Source organism: Acomys minous (genome assembly GCF_964271855.1).
Source record: "Acomys minous genome assembly, chromosome: 5".
Lineage (NCBI taxonomy): Eukaryota > Metazoa > Chordata > Mammalia > Rodentia > Muridae > Acomys > Acomys minous.
In genome coordinates, this window is record NC_140494.1 from 130,758,492 (window position 1) to 130,773,607 (window position 15,116).

Consider the following 15,116-nt stretch of genomic DNA (forward strand, 5'->3'; position numbering starts at 1 on the left):
GCTGGGCTCTTCCTGCCAGGGAGAGCCAGGCCTCCAGCCTGTTGCTCCAGTCCCAGCAACTCACAAAAGGTCCTTTGACTCCACTGCACAGGCCATTCCAGGAAAAAACACCTTCCCTGCTATAACACCTGTCACTAAGTCCAGCGTCCCCACAGCTGGGAGGCTACACAGAACCACAGTGCTCCCCAGGAAACAAGGGCTAAGGCCACAGGGGCAGCTGGGAGAGCACTATGGAAGGCTGAGGGCCTTTTCATCAGCAGTAACTAATGTATAGCTTGGCGAACAGCCTTGGCGAGGGAGAACACACAAACAAAAGACCATCCACAGGCCTTGGCCTCAAAGATGGCTCACCTGATCTTTCCTCTCAATCTTCTTTTCTGTTTGCTGGGGCACAGGACTTTCAGGGGGTACGGTCAGCCGTAGTCTGCAGACATTTGCCTAAAAGAAGTGGAGAGAAAAGTCCAATCAGGAAGAGTGTTGGGGGTCAGAAAGAGCCAGAGGCCCTGGGCTTTCTCTCTGCCTGTCCCACAGTAATGGGCTCATTGTACCATACTGATCACACTAGAAGGCGCCCAGCGTGGTAAGGCCAGCATGGCCTGGCACAGGTGCCCATGAATGGCATCCACAGCAGCCTGCTGCTCAAACAAGGAGCTATTGAATAACTTCAGAGATTTCTAACAATTATAAATGGTTCAGGGTTCATAATAAAATGCCTAAAATGATTCATTTCACAAATAAAAGCCAAAATTCCTCTTGAGAGAAAGAAGCCAAAATACATAATGCAGCTACCTCTTGTCTAAATTCTAAGATTTCCAGTGATGGATTAGGAGGTTATTTACTACCTTTCTAGCCTATGTATTTAGCTTTTCTACAACAAACATGGAAATGTTAATTGCAAGGTTTTTATCTTATATATTGTGTGTTCATGCCACGGCACAAAAGTGACAAGGTGGAGGACAACTTTGTGGAAAGAGTTCTCTCTTTTCACCTTTGTGTTGGTCCTGGAGATCAAACTCGGGTCACCAGGCCTGCATGGGAAGTGCCTTTATCAGCTCAGCCACCTCACCAGCCCAATCACAACTTTCATAAAGTTTCTTTAGTCATGTTCATATTCATTATTATTTATAATAGGTAGAAGTGACTTAAATGTTGGCAAATAGAGGAGCCCAAATGCATGTGTACAGTAGACTGTCACCCAGCCTTTGAAAAGGCAGGCCGTTCTGATGCACTGCGCCATGGATGAACCTTGAAGACTACCTGAAATGAGGCGAATGCAGCAGAACAAAGCTGGTCTCCTATATGATGTACCTAGGCCAGCCGCACCCACGCATCAAGAGAGAGGGGCCTGCCGAGAGCCAAGGGTGTAGAGGATGGGGAGTTGGCATTAGGGTCTCAATGTGAGACGATGGGAAAACTGACAGTGGTGATGGAGCCACAGTTCAGCAGAGGCACTGACAGCCACAAACGTGTGCACTTAAAAACAGTGAAGGTGACAAATAACATGTTTTAAGTATTTTATACTTGAAAGAAAAAGAAGGGAAAAAGCCAAAGCTGCTCATATGTGCTGAAAATTAAAGATGAGATTTAGCAGAAAGGGCCAAGGACCAAGAATATAACTGCCAAGGCAGTAACATCTCTGCCAGTTTCATCAGCTACCCAGTGAGCACCTGCCACCTACCTCTAAAGTGTTCCTGTTGGGTTATCAAAAGCTTAAAATTTAAAAAAAAGCTTAAGAAAGTGTGTGTGTGTGTGTGTGTGTGTGTGTGTGTGTGTGTGTGTGTGTGTGTGTTTGGAGCCATCACATTCCTGAAACACCATATGGGGCCTGACTCATGGGAGGACTGCTTGACCCCTATCACACATTAAGTTGTACTCCACTGTGTATGTTTCCCTCAGAATAGGACCTTATATAAGTATAGGTGAGTGGATCTCAACCTTCCTAATGCTACGACCCTTTAATACAGTTCTTCATGTTTTGGTGACTTCCAACCATAATATTATTTTCAGTGCTACTTCATTACTGTAATTTGGCCACTGCTATGAGTCCTAATGTAAATATTTTTGGAGATAGAGGTTGGCCAAAGGGCCTATGATCCACAGGTTGAGAACCACTAGTACAAGGTATTTTTGCTTTGTTTTGTCTAAGACAAGGTCTCATGCATCCTGAATTCGTCTAGAACTTGCTATGAAGCCAAGTATAATCTTGAACTTCAGATCTTCTGGCCTCCACTTCCCAAGTGCTGGTCTTGTGGGGCATGCACCACCATGCCTGGCTTACACAGAGCTGGGGATGGAACCCAGAGACTTGTATATGCCCTAGGCAAGCTCTGCCAACCTAGCTACATAGGGTCTTTACAGAGGCGATCAAGTAAAAATGAGACCACAGGTGTAATCCTTATCCAAAACGACTGGTAAGCATATAAACGTGGAAATTTCAGAGGCAGATGTGCAAGGAGAATGCCTCATGGCCATTAAAGGGCTCATCTAACTCAGGTCTGCTGGTGCTGGCCCATAACCAGAGGCAAGAAAGAGTATGGCAAGCCGAAGGACTACTCGGTGGCAACGGGAGTTCAAAGCAGCCTGAACGATGTAATGAGACCCTGTCTCAAAAATCTACCAGGCTAAGTGTGGTGGCACATGGCTTCAATCCCAGCTCCCAGAGGATAAAGGCAGGGGAGTCTGTGAGTTCAATACCAGCTTGGTCTATATAGTGAATTGCAGGCCAGCCAGGATTACATAATGAGACCCTGTCTGGAAAAAAAAAAGTCATTGTTTAGCATGCACAAAGCCCTGGGTTTTGTTTACACCTGTTTTAACCCTGGTTCTTTAAATATGATGAGGTTTCAAGGTGCCTTAACACCCCTACTTTCTTCTGAGCAAGCTTGGTTTCCCAGTGACCTCAGGATGGAGTTGGCCTGAAACCCAGGGCTATCTTTGTCCCAGCCAACTTTACAACCAGCTTTCAAGGCTCACAACCAGATACGCTGGCCAGGAGGAGAGCAAGCTATTCCTCCAGGAAGCTCTCTTTCTGGATAGGCAACAGAACTAATGGAAAACTGGGTGTTGCCTGTGGAGAAAGACAACCATCTGACTGCTGGCCATTCCAGCTGCCAAAAATCAGACTGAAATTCACAAGCATTAAAGTGTAAGCCACACCAGGTAAACCATGCAAATATGGGATTCCCAGTGATTGTTTTTGTTGGGCTGAATCTGACCCAAGGCATATCTGTTGGCAGAAAAAAAGAAGGTATATTTTTACTGCACCACAGCTCATTCACACATGGGGATGCATACACATGTATGTGCATTCACAGGCACACAGGCTCTAACACCCACTGGCTATGTGGCCATGGGAAGTTTATTCTCTCGATTTCAAGGACAAGATGAGATTAAAAGGAAGGCATGCATCTATGCTGATTGTGTGTGTCTGTGTGTGTCCACATACATGCATACATTTATGTATAAAAGTATGGAGACACACATGCCGCAGCCCATGTGTGGAGGTCAGAGAACAAACTCAGGCATCAGCCCTTGCCAACACGAGGCAGAGCATCTTGGCTGGTTGCTGCTGCGCAGGCCAGACTAGCAGGCCTGTGAGTTTTCAGGGATTCTCCTGCCTCCACCTCCCATCTCTTTGTAGAAGTGCTGAGATTAGTTTGTAAGTGGGTTCTAAGGATTCCGACTCAGGGCCTCACACTCGCTCAGCAAGTGCCATACTGGCTGCGTGACCTCCGGCCCTGTTAACGTATTTTTATTAGTATGTAGATACTATCACTGAGTTCTCAGTCTACATGCTCCAAAACAAGACAGGCCCACTTAGCTTCCTGACCTTCATTTCCATGGAAACTATTTGGCCAATGGAATTTGGGACACTAGATAGTAAACAATGCTGTTTCACTAGCTGGTGGATCCCTAATGGCCATAATTTTAAGGAAAAAGATCTTACGCATTAACTCAACCATAAATGAGATGGACCTTCAACACTTGAACCCATTTTCCACTGGCCCTCTGACATTGCTCCATGCACTTCCCACGGTGGGCAGCTACACCACATCCATCAGGCCAGGCTGTGTGAGCCATGCCCACCCTCAAGTGCACAAAGTCAACAGAAAGCACAATACATAAAAATGAAATGAGCCTGTAAAATAAAAGCTTTGGCTTCAAAGTCATTCGGCAGTTGCAGCAGATGCCTGGAGCTACATCCTCAGGTCCTATCTGAAGTATCTGCTCTCATCAGTAGAGGGCTTTGATGGGAACATTAAAGAACATAGCTGTTCTCAATAGATGTTGACCCACTGATGCCCCACTGTCCATGGTACATAAGCAAGTTAACTCCAGCTTGAAGCAGGATCACACACCTCCCTAGCAAACATATGGTCCCAGTGAAAAAAGAAAGTTGCTTTCTGGGCAGCGGTGGTGCTCATCTTTAAGTCTAGCACTTGGGAGACAGAAGCAGGTGGATCTTTGTGAATTGGAGACCAGCCTGGTCTACAGAGTAAGATCCAGGACAGCCAAGGCTACACAGAGAGACCCCCTTCTTAAAAAACAAAACAAAAATAAAAGAAATAAAGCTGCAGGGGCTGGAGAGATGGCTCAGTGGTTAAGAGCATTGCCTGCTCTTCCAAAGGACCCGGTTCAATTCCCAGCACCCACATGGCAGCTCACAACTGTCTGTAACTCCAAGATCTGACACCCTCAAACCAACACATGTAAATTAAATAAAAATATTAAAAAAAAGAAAAGAAAAAAGAAATAAAGCTGCAGAGCAAACTGTTAAGACTAATCCTATTTTTGCTTTTAAACACACCCTTATAGCTAATGTAGATTTAATTGAAGAAAGACACCCTCAAGGCATTTCTGTGTTGCTTGCAACAGTTTCAGTCATTTTCTAAATTAAAATAACAACAGGGCTGAAGTGGTGACTCAGGAATTAAAAGCATTTTCCTCAATCATAAGACCAAAGTTCAGCTCCTAGCAGACACGTAACAAGCTAGGCACCCCATCCACATTGGTAACCCCAGTTCTGAGGGGGATGCAGACAAGAGGACTGCTTGGACCACAGCTGAAAAAACACGAGGCCCATGTCTGGGGAGAGATTCTGCCTCAAAGGAATAAGTGGAGCATGAGAGAGGAAGACACGCTCTTCTGGCATCCTCATGAGTGCACCCAGACACACATAGACACACACACACAATTGTAGTAATAACAATAATAAAAATTAAGAGAGAACATGTGTGGAGTGGGTGCTAATTCTTCCTAAACTGGATTGCTTCAGGAGCAGCAAATGAGGTTTGCTAGAGGCCTGGGAGGTATTCTGAATTCCTGATAAAAAGCTCTGCTAAGGAACATGATCCCTGAACCCTGCCCGCTAGAGTGACTGGCATAGTCTGCTCCCTCTCCCCATCTTCCCTGCGGGGAGTCCTAACATCAACCTAACATGGCTTATCTCAGCATTCTATGATGCTAATCACTATGTCTTCCTGAAACTCATGGCTTTCCCAGGCTAAACAGTGCCCAGGATGCCCAGGAGGTAGGTAGTGCAGTTCACACCCAGGTGTCCCCTTGGCAGCCTGCTCAGCCCTTGAGTTCTGAACAGTGTGGAGAACCACAGCTTACACTCCATTGCTGTTCCACCATCCATCCCTGGAAGCAGCGGTCTATTGCTGTGGATCAAACAAAGGAGCTGTGCACAGCATGCTCTGCTCTTTGATTGCTGAGATCTTACAATTTGTAAACGACTTTTTTTTTAAGGGCTAGAAAGGGACCAGGATGACAAAGAAGCTCCTGTACGCCAGGAGCTCGTAAGCTATTAATATTCTCAAGCAAGGGTACTAAAAATGGTGGTTGGTATAGGCAAAGCATGGTGCTGAGATGCAGGGCAGCTTGGAGGTTGCAGCATGGGGCCTGCATTTTGGGGGCTGGTTTTGACACTAGCTATGAAACTTTTAGAAAGTGGCTTCATCCTCAGTCCTTCAGTTACCTTAGTTGCAAAATAAAGCTAACTGCACTGTATTCCCTTCCATGTGTGAAGGCTAATTTAGCTGACACATGTTAAGAGCTTTGTGCAGTCTCTGGCACATGTTGGGGATTGTGTAAGTTTCTTGTTATGGGGATAAAGGAAAGAGAATCTAAATCTTAACCGGAAGTCGGACTCTATGAGAAAGGCAGTATCTAGAAAGGCTACATGAGCTGGGTATAGTAGCACAGAGAGGTCCTTTTTAGGTCGGTGAGGTCTGGGAAAATCCATCATTATCGAACAACAGACATCTCTTAGGCAAGATGTTCCAAGACAGCCCAGGTACAGCTCAAGGTTGACATGTCCAGAGAGTGACATATTACATAGAACCTAAGCTATTTGAATAGCAGGTGTGATGAATGTAAACAGAACAACAGGCCAACAAAACTCTTCCAGTCAACAGGGAATGGATAAAGAGACTGACACTGAAACATGAGTTCATTCCAACAATTCAACTGAATAATGAAGCATTTCCTAATACTCCCTGCACTACAGAATGGACGGAAAAGAAGGCTGAAATCAGGCAAGTGTTTTATCAGGATGGCTTCCCAGCCTCTCCAAGGCCTAGCAGTCTATCAATGCTGTTGGGTTAGATTTGTTTGAGGAAGTGAACTCAAACAAAAGAGACTACACCTGAAACTCCCTAGAGATTCTCCCACTGTCTTCAAAGCCACCCTCCTGGGAGGGAAGGCAAGGGAGAAACAGCTAGCCTTCAGGTCTTTTTTACACACACACACACACACACACACACACACACACACACACACACACAGAAAGAGAGAGAGAGAGAGAGAGAGAGAGAGAGAGAGAGAGAGAGAGAGAGAGAAAGTTTAAGAAAAAGAAGGTTCAATCAAGCCTTTGTAGCTCAGGACACTGGGGAGCTCAGGACATCCTCTGGAGGCTCTGTGTGACCCCTTTTGTGAAGGCAGAGGTCCTCATCTAAAGACACTGGGGTTTCACCCACCTTTCTGCTCTCAGCTTCTGAAACTATGGTTCACCAAAGGGGGAGGGGAAATCTATCTCTAGGGGTAGAGAAGATGACAAGGGAGGTGACAAGTTTGCTAATTAGCTTGCAAATTGGATTTCCCTAAGGAAATGAATTAAATGTATTTGTTTCCCTCTGATCTGGTCCACTCCTTCTGTGAGGCCCTGCCAAGCTGCCCTTAAAAACAGCAGGTGTGGGGTTTGTGGGTGTGCCAGGAGGACAGCCTTCCACTCCCTGCTCAACACAAAAATATCCAACCTCTGGAACCTGCATGCCAGGCTCTGTGGGAATGGAACACACACCATCTAGAGAAGGTTTGCCGTGACCCTGAACTTGTAGCTTCATTATCTATATCAAGGTGGAATCAACTTTTTTTTTTTTTAATAAAAAGAGCTAGATAAGAACCATTCAGATGGGCTGGAGAGATGGCTCAGAGGTTAAGAGCACTGACTATTCTTCCAAAGGTCATGAGTTCAATTCCCAGCAACCACATGGTGGCTCACAACCATCTCTTCTGGCCTGCAGGCAGAATGCTGTATACATAATAAATAAATAAATCTTTAAAAAAAAAAAAAAAAGAACCATTCAGATTTTGTAGGCCATGGTGAAATCCACTCTTAGCTCAGAGATATTAAAAAAAGAGGAGGCCAAATCTGCCTGAGGAGCAGCAAGCAGCCTCCCCTACGGGAAGGGGCTCTCCTTTCCCATGTCAGATCTGCTGCCTCACAAAATCCACCAGGAGGAAGGCAGGGGCCTCCCTTGCTCTCTCAGCTCTCTCTGGATCACTTTGGAACTAGTCACAGAACATGCCCCGTATGCTAACATCTGAGAAGAAAGCATAAAGTCACAAACACACACAGATTCCAGTATATCCAGCAGCGTTTCCACCCCTTGGCCCTGCCCGGCCATCACCCTGAAGGTCATCTACAAGGCCCAAGGGATCTTGCTGGCTGCCACAGAATATCTGCCTTTAAGGGGAAGCATGCCTAAAGAAACACTCTTCTTCTCCTGGACCCTGCCCACCGTCATATGGAGGAGTTCACGATAAACATATCTATGTTCCACATGGCTCAAGGCCCGAGACCCAGACATAACTGTTTTAAGCTGACTGGTAACTACATAGAACCAAGGCTGAGAATCACCAACTTAACCCAATGAATAAAATTTCAACTGCAGCAGTGGAAGAGGCCAGGAGAGTACTTGGAGACCTACCCAGAACTGTCAAACTTCTCACCTGGGCCACCACTTGTCACCTGTTTCCTCCCCTGAGGATGGAATCATCAGGCTGGCTGGATCCCAGGCCTTCTCTTCTTAAGTTCTCATTTCCCAAAGTGTATATGAACTGAGGTTTCTTTGGGACACTGGGTGCCATTAGACCTGTGCCACCCGCCTTGGTTTTTACTGAAATGTGATCTTTTACTAGCCTGGACTCAGCAAGCAGGCTGGCAATGCCCATGGGTCTGCTTGTCTCTGCTTCCCCGTTGCTGACATTAGGAGCACACACAGCCACCATGGTGTGTGAGTGTGTGTGTGTGTGTGTGTGTGTGTGTGTGTGTGTGTGTGTGTGACCATATCAACAGAGCATACCTCCAAGGTCTCTAAAGTTTCTCAATTGATCATTCATAGCTTCACACAACTGTGGATTGCACAAGCTGAGGAAATGAGGGCTCAGGGCATACTCAGATTCTCACTAGGGGAGAAGCATGAACCAAAGAGGGGAAAACAAACAAACAAAACCCAGCACTAGAAGCTCCCGGGGTGGGGGGTGGGGGTGTCTGAAATATCCAGGACAGAGGACAAGACAGACAAAAGTAGGCCGGGGCCTGGATATTCTTGGAGAAGTTTGGCTTTGCAGAGTCCCCTGAAACAGCTGAACTGGGTGGCTGGATTTTGTATGTTGGAAAAGATCATTCTTTTCCATAAAGAATGGATATGAGTCAGCAATATGGTTGACATTTAGGAGACACAGCACCTCGGGAGAGGAAAAAAGGCAAACAGCACTGTGTTATTCTCCTGCACTCTGGAAAAGTACCGGGACCTTTTTAAAACCATAAAACAGGTAATGGATGAAGTACTTCAGGTTGAAATACCTTGGGATTAGCTCCAGCGAGCCAGCTCTTGAGTGTTATCAGGCAACTGAGGCTTGCTGGCTTGGAAGGATGTGCCAGCCACCAAGCTTGGTGGGACAAAAAGTCCCAGGTCCCTTGCTTAGTGTGGATGCACAGCATGAAAAAACACCAACAGGGACCATATGGAGGCCTCTGCAGTGGCCTAGGATCAATGTTAGACTCATTCCATATACTCTGCAGAATAAACGTGAAATGTTCCATAAACCAAGTGTCCTTCAGACTACCTACACTGAACAGGGTGAGATGGAAAATCGAGAGAAAGAGAAAGAGAGAGAGAGAGAGAGAGAGAGAGAGAGAGAGAGAGAGAGAGAGAGAGAGAGAAAGAGAGAGAGAAACAGTTGATTATTTTCTGATACTATAAGCGTCATGTGTTAGTGGCAGAGGTTTTGCCTTAAGTCCTGGTGATGCCACATTCTAAAACTCTACTGCCTGGCCTGTCAGGAATTAGCTCAGGAGGACCCCCAGCAGGAGCCAGGCGGTTTCAGATGCAATGAGAATCTGCCCCCTGCCCCAGTGGATACTGGCTTCCTTCCACCAGGGGCTGGATTCCCCCCAAAGTCCCATGTCTCTTCCTCAGGTCCTACAGGAAGGTTGGATTCCACAGGGTACAGGATACAGAGCTACAGAGATTACTTCCTCTACTGAGAAGAGGAAGTTGGGCAAAGACCTGCCAGCCCCTTTCACATGCCCAAGGGGAATTCTTTATTTTGAACGAACAAGGCAGGTAGAAGACTGGTGAGTACAGCATCAGCCAGGGAGCCATGATGGGCAGGTCTATTCTGGGTTTTAAGAGAGAAAGCCTTTGCCAAGGGAAGGGCTGCCTGGGAAACAATCTTACCCCCTGGCCTTGTTTGGATTTGTTTTAGTTTTTTTTTTTTCTTTTATGCCACCAAGGGGTCACAATGCCAGCTACAAGCAGCCAACAGTCTCCCCTTATCAAGAGCACACGGTGCTGGAGAGACTCCGTGACATCTCATTCTGCTCTAGCCCAGGGGATGAGCTCAAAGGAGCAGGCTACGGGAGACAGCATGTGCCTTCCACTCCAGGCACACAACCTGGCCACACAACTGACTTCCTTTCAAAGGCCTATGCTGTGAGATCAACCTTCAATTACAAAACTCATTTCAAAGGCCTATGCTATGTGATTAACCTTCAATTACAAAATTCCTTTCAAAATCATGAAGTCATTTGTGCTGCTATTTTTTTAAATCCCAGCCCACATCCCCCAAGGTCATCAGTCTCGCTGTACCTGTTCTCCACTTTATCTTCCCACTGTTGCTACAGATAAAACTATTTTTAGTGCACAACTGGTTTGAAGGCAGATTTTTCTTTTTTTAATTCCCACTGACTAATGTGTATGAAAGCCTCTCGGAGTTTTGTTTATCGGTTAACAGAAATCTCTCTGCCCACTGGCTCCCTCCTCCCCCTTGAGATGGTTTCAGACAAGAGGGAGCTAAGTACATTTGCAGGTGGCAGTCCCTGAACAAAGGGTGGCCTGTGACAGCCTGGTTGGACACTGCCCTTGCAGCTGACTCAGGGCAACTCCTGCACAACGTCAACCGTCACCAACACTTCTGACTGGCTTGGACTCTGCGACAGCACAGCCTGGTTTTCCCCACAGCCTCTACTTTGATAAGCCCTTTGGATAAAACGGATCTATTTTAATTGCTAGTCAGCCTTTTGACTTTGAGACATGGCATTGCCCTTTACAAAGTTCACGCTCAAAAACCAAACAAAAGCATCTCATAGTGCTTTAAAAACATTTATGGTTCTGTGCTGGAATATGTCCATAGCTACCCCTGGCTGCACGCAGCCCATAAGTGACAGGCTGAATACACCCCACAGTATTCCAGTTTGAGACCAAGTCCCTTCCAAAATCAGAGAAGAGGTGAGAGGATTCATGGTTTCTTGAAGACTTTTCCATTTCAGAAACATTTCTCATGGTAACTTATTTAGTGTATAATTTTATTTTGTTGTGCTTCTAAAAAGTTATTTTTAATAAGCATTTTGTTCCATAGCACATCTGACATACAGTATCATACAATCCATGACAAGTATCCATTGAGAGCAATGATAGTTCTTTATTTACCATCACTCGCTCTGGCTGGAACACTAAGTATTTGCTCATCTGCAAGGAGAGGCTTGCCTCACACACCTCAGAGAGAGCCTTCCTTTTAGCATCACTAAACCCTGACAATGCTCCGTTCATTACTGTATATCATCTGTGACAACGTCTGCCTCCAGGAACAGAGTGTAGCCGAGTGCCCAGCCCTGTAGCACACAGATCTATAAATATTCAGTGAGTCAGTTAGTCAATCAACAACACATGACCCTGGCAAAACACACACACACACACACACACACACACACACACACACACACACACACACACACCTGGAGCCTTTAGAAATAGTCTGTCCACAAGAAGTACTAGCATGTTCCAGTCATTCCTACATAGTCTGACTTCAGAAGCCTGAGTTCTTCAGCCCAAAGTTTTGACACAGTCTTACCCAAAAGACAAAACCTTCCCAACAGTGTGTCCAGAAAAATCTCAAAGATGCTACTGAGTGTACTAGTTACATCTGTATTCACCCACAGGATCCCAGCATCTACCTCAACCAGTCTCCTTGGGGGTGGGGTGCTGTACACTGCTCAGGGCTATCTTTTCAGTGATTTCATTCTTTGTCAACCAAAACGTTGTTCTACTTAACCAAGCTTTCCATGGGAAAAGGCCAAATGCCCATGGTGCAGTAAGGTAGGCCTGTGGTTGGAAACCCACTAACCAAATGTGAAGCTTTCTTTATGAAGTTAATGAGCCAGCAACCAGAGTTCTGGGAGCCTTATGTGTCTGCCACACACACACACACACACACACACACACACATACACACACACACACACACACACATATATATATATATATATATATAGAGAGAGAGAGAGAGAGAGAGAGAGAGGGAGGGAGGGAGGGAGAGAGAGAGAGAGAGAGAGAGAGAGAGAGAGAGAGAGAGAGAGAGAGAGAGAGAGAGAGAGAGAGAGACACGGACCATCACTTGGCCCTCACCCAAAAGTAACACATGCCTTTTGTGCGTAGGTAGAGAAAGATGGCTTAAAAGGTAAATAGTGCATGTCAATCAAACTGATGTGACTAGATTTAGCCTGTTAGAGTGACCCACAGGAAACCGTGATTAGAAGTATTTACCATCATGACACTAGAAGAACTAAAAAGCTACAAGCCAAGCTTAACAGAGTTCTCTGAGGCTCTTAGAAAGGGCATGGAATGTGAGCCTGACAGGTCTGACCATTCTTTCCCAGAGCATCTGGGGAGGTAAGAATAAATTCAGCAAAGACTGTGCTTAAACAGATTTCCTCAGGGAAACCTCCCTGGAGATGATGCCTCGGGATTTAGGACTAGGCCCCATTGTCACAAAGAAGAAAGTGCCTGCATAAACTAGAGTGCTGCATAGCTGGACTCCTACATAGTGGTTAGCTGCTCAGCTCCGGCCTGCAACCAGGCAGCCACCCTGGCAAAGCCGGCTCCTGAATGAGAGGCAATGGATTACACACACACACACACACACACACACACACACACACACACACACACACACACACACGATGCTCCCAGCCAAGAGAAGTATGGAAGTCCGCATTTCAAATATATTCATTACTTGTGCACCTGTCCCTTGCCTTTTAAAACTGGTGTCACGTTTAAGCTTAACTTAATAGTGGAGACGCCAAAGAGAGGAAAGTTCGGTGTGTTCCAGAAAGTCCCTAAGTCCCCTAAGCCTTCTCTTCCAGCCGGCTGGGCATCCAGAGTGAGCCTCACTGTGGAGTCAGGGAACGACCGGGAAACTTGCGCCAAGATGAGGTGTGGGCAACCAGCAGCTGATCCCCAAGCATCCTCTTCCCCACACCCCTACAGAGGGGGCGACAGTGATGGGTGAAGGAGACCCTGCCGTTCCCTCTCCAGCTATCTACTCACCCTCCTACTAGGCGTCCCAGGCGACTTGGTGCTGCTACCTGAGAGCAGGGTGACGGTGGAAGTGGAGCGCAGCATCTCGCAACGGCTGTGGAGTGAGGGCTGGGTGCCGGCGCTGCTCCAGGGCAGGATAAATGTGCGGGGCGCACCCAGCGCGGGGGAGGCTCAGACACTTGAGGCTGCAGCTTCCGCCAGGCTGGGAGCCTGGGGGCGGGGCCTGGGAGGGGCTTGGGAGGGGCGGGACCAAAGAGAGTTTGCCGGACCTGTCCTGCTGCATTCTCTCCTTAAAGTTGAGTAATCCGCTCTGTATCTCTCTGTCCAGTCTTCCTGTACACATTGTGGGTTCAGGCTCTATGTCGCCTGTCCATTCGGCCTCACGACCCCAGCACCTTCCGCCAATTCCCGAGTTCCACTGGGATCCTTGCTTTGTGTCATTTTTTTCACTATTGCATGCCTATTACTTATGCCTCCTAGTAAACGACTGACCCCAGTCCTCACAAAATTTGCACGCTGATGGAGACCCTGAAATGCTGTCGTTGCTAAGGAAGAGGACAGGTATGTGTGCTGGGAGTGTGTAACCGTTCTCGGGTCCTCAGGAGCCAGAAGGCTGCCAGAGGAGGTGACTAAGCTGAAGACCAGAACTGCAAGTCGGAGGAAGACAGACACAGGTTGTCCATCACATTTATTCAGTGATTACTGTGTGTCCATTTGGCAGGACTGAGCACCCATTACATCAACCAATCTTCCCGACCACGTTTTGGGGTAGGTGTCATTATCCTGCACCCCATTTTGCAGATGAGGACATTGACTCATCAGGAGTTGAGTAAGGCAGCAGGAGCCCCACTGGCTACTAAGTGGCCAAACTAAAAGGAGACTCTCCCTGGGTAAGGCTGCTAGGGCCTTGTTGGAGCATCCTGCTGCCCCCTAACAATGATGAGAACAAAACAAAGGCAGTCTGCCACCCTTACGAACCCAGTCACAGTGCAAGGAGCTCATGGTGGAGAGGAGCTACCGAGAGCTGGGGCCTAGTCATTCAGAACCTAGTCTGAGGGCTTTGGCCTTTACCATCATGACAAAATGCTTTTGGAGAGAGGGAGGGAAGACACATCTCCATTAGCTTCTGCTGAAGTGCCACCCTACCCCGTCTCTCTGTCTCTGTCTCTCTCTGTCTTTCCCCCCCACCCCGTGTGTGTGTGTGTGTGTGTGTGTGTGTGTGTGTGTGTGTGTGTGTGTGTGTGTGTGTTCCCAGAATTGCACTGGCAGGGAAGATAGGCAAAGAATGTTGCTGATCAGAATTCCTCATGATCTTGTGGAACCTGCTTCTTTATAAACGAGGAAACCTTAGCCACACTTTCTGCAAGTCTGCATGAAAGTGACTTCTTAGAGTCACAGGGCCAATTCTCTGCCAGCAACCCTTCCTGATGCTCTCTACCAACTTCACCACCACTGTGTGCGTGTGTGTGTATGTGTGTGTGTGTGTGTGTGTGTGTGTGTGTGTGTGTGCTAAGATTTATTTTTTATCTTCAAGTTATGTTTGTCCTGGTGAGTTCAGGTATCCTTAGAAGCCAGAGGTATCCAATCCCTTGAAGCTGAGGTTACCTCAGGGTGAGGAGCTGAGCTTAGATCCTCTGCAAGGGCAGTAAAGTCTCTTAACACTGAGCCGTCTCCCGGCCCATTGCCTGTGTCCTCTGTGTTCTCTATTCACTTCCTCCTCAGGCTGTACAGACCCCACCAGGTGGCTTCTACTAACACCCTTGATTTGTAGAGGAGAAAGCTGAGGCCGGACACTTGAGTGAACTGGTCAGTAGCTGTACCTGTTGCTTTTCCCTCTGTTCTCTCCTTCATCCTCTCATCTACCTGCGTCTTTAAAAAAAATCCTGAGACGTTCCCCTCCATCCTCCCCCACACAGCCCTCCATTCCTAGTACTGACATTCCTAAGGCTAAGCTCCAAGGGTACCCATCAATAAGTTGTGGTGAAAGGGTGTTTGTTGGGGCTGGAGTGT

At 47.0% G+C, this 15,116-nt stretch overlaps 1 protein-coding gene across 2 annotated transcripts in view; it reads right to left on the reverse strand.

Annotated features, from left to right (window-relative positions):
* The window catches only part of MYZAP (myocardial zonula adherens protein), an 88,833-nt gene extending 75,534 nt beyond the window's left edge, over positions 1 to 13,299 (reverse strand). The window contains exons 1-2 of one of the 2 annotated variants that reach the window (XM_084782741.1): positions 13,116 to 13,298; positions 352 to 438 (exon numbers count right to left, since the gene is read on the reverse strand). In XM_084782741.1, the coding sequence (XP_084638867.1) occupies positions 352 to 438; positions 13,116 to 13,190 (162 nt within the window). In that variant the 5' untranslated portion in view covers positions 13,191 to 13,298. Of the gene's footprint in view, positions 1 to 351; positions 439 to 13,115 lie in introns of both variants that reach the window. The other variant, XM_084782742.1, reaches the window with a different exon arrangement.
* Positions 13,300 to 15,116: the final 1,817 nt, after the last annotated feature.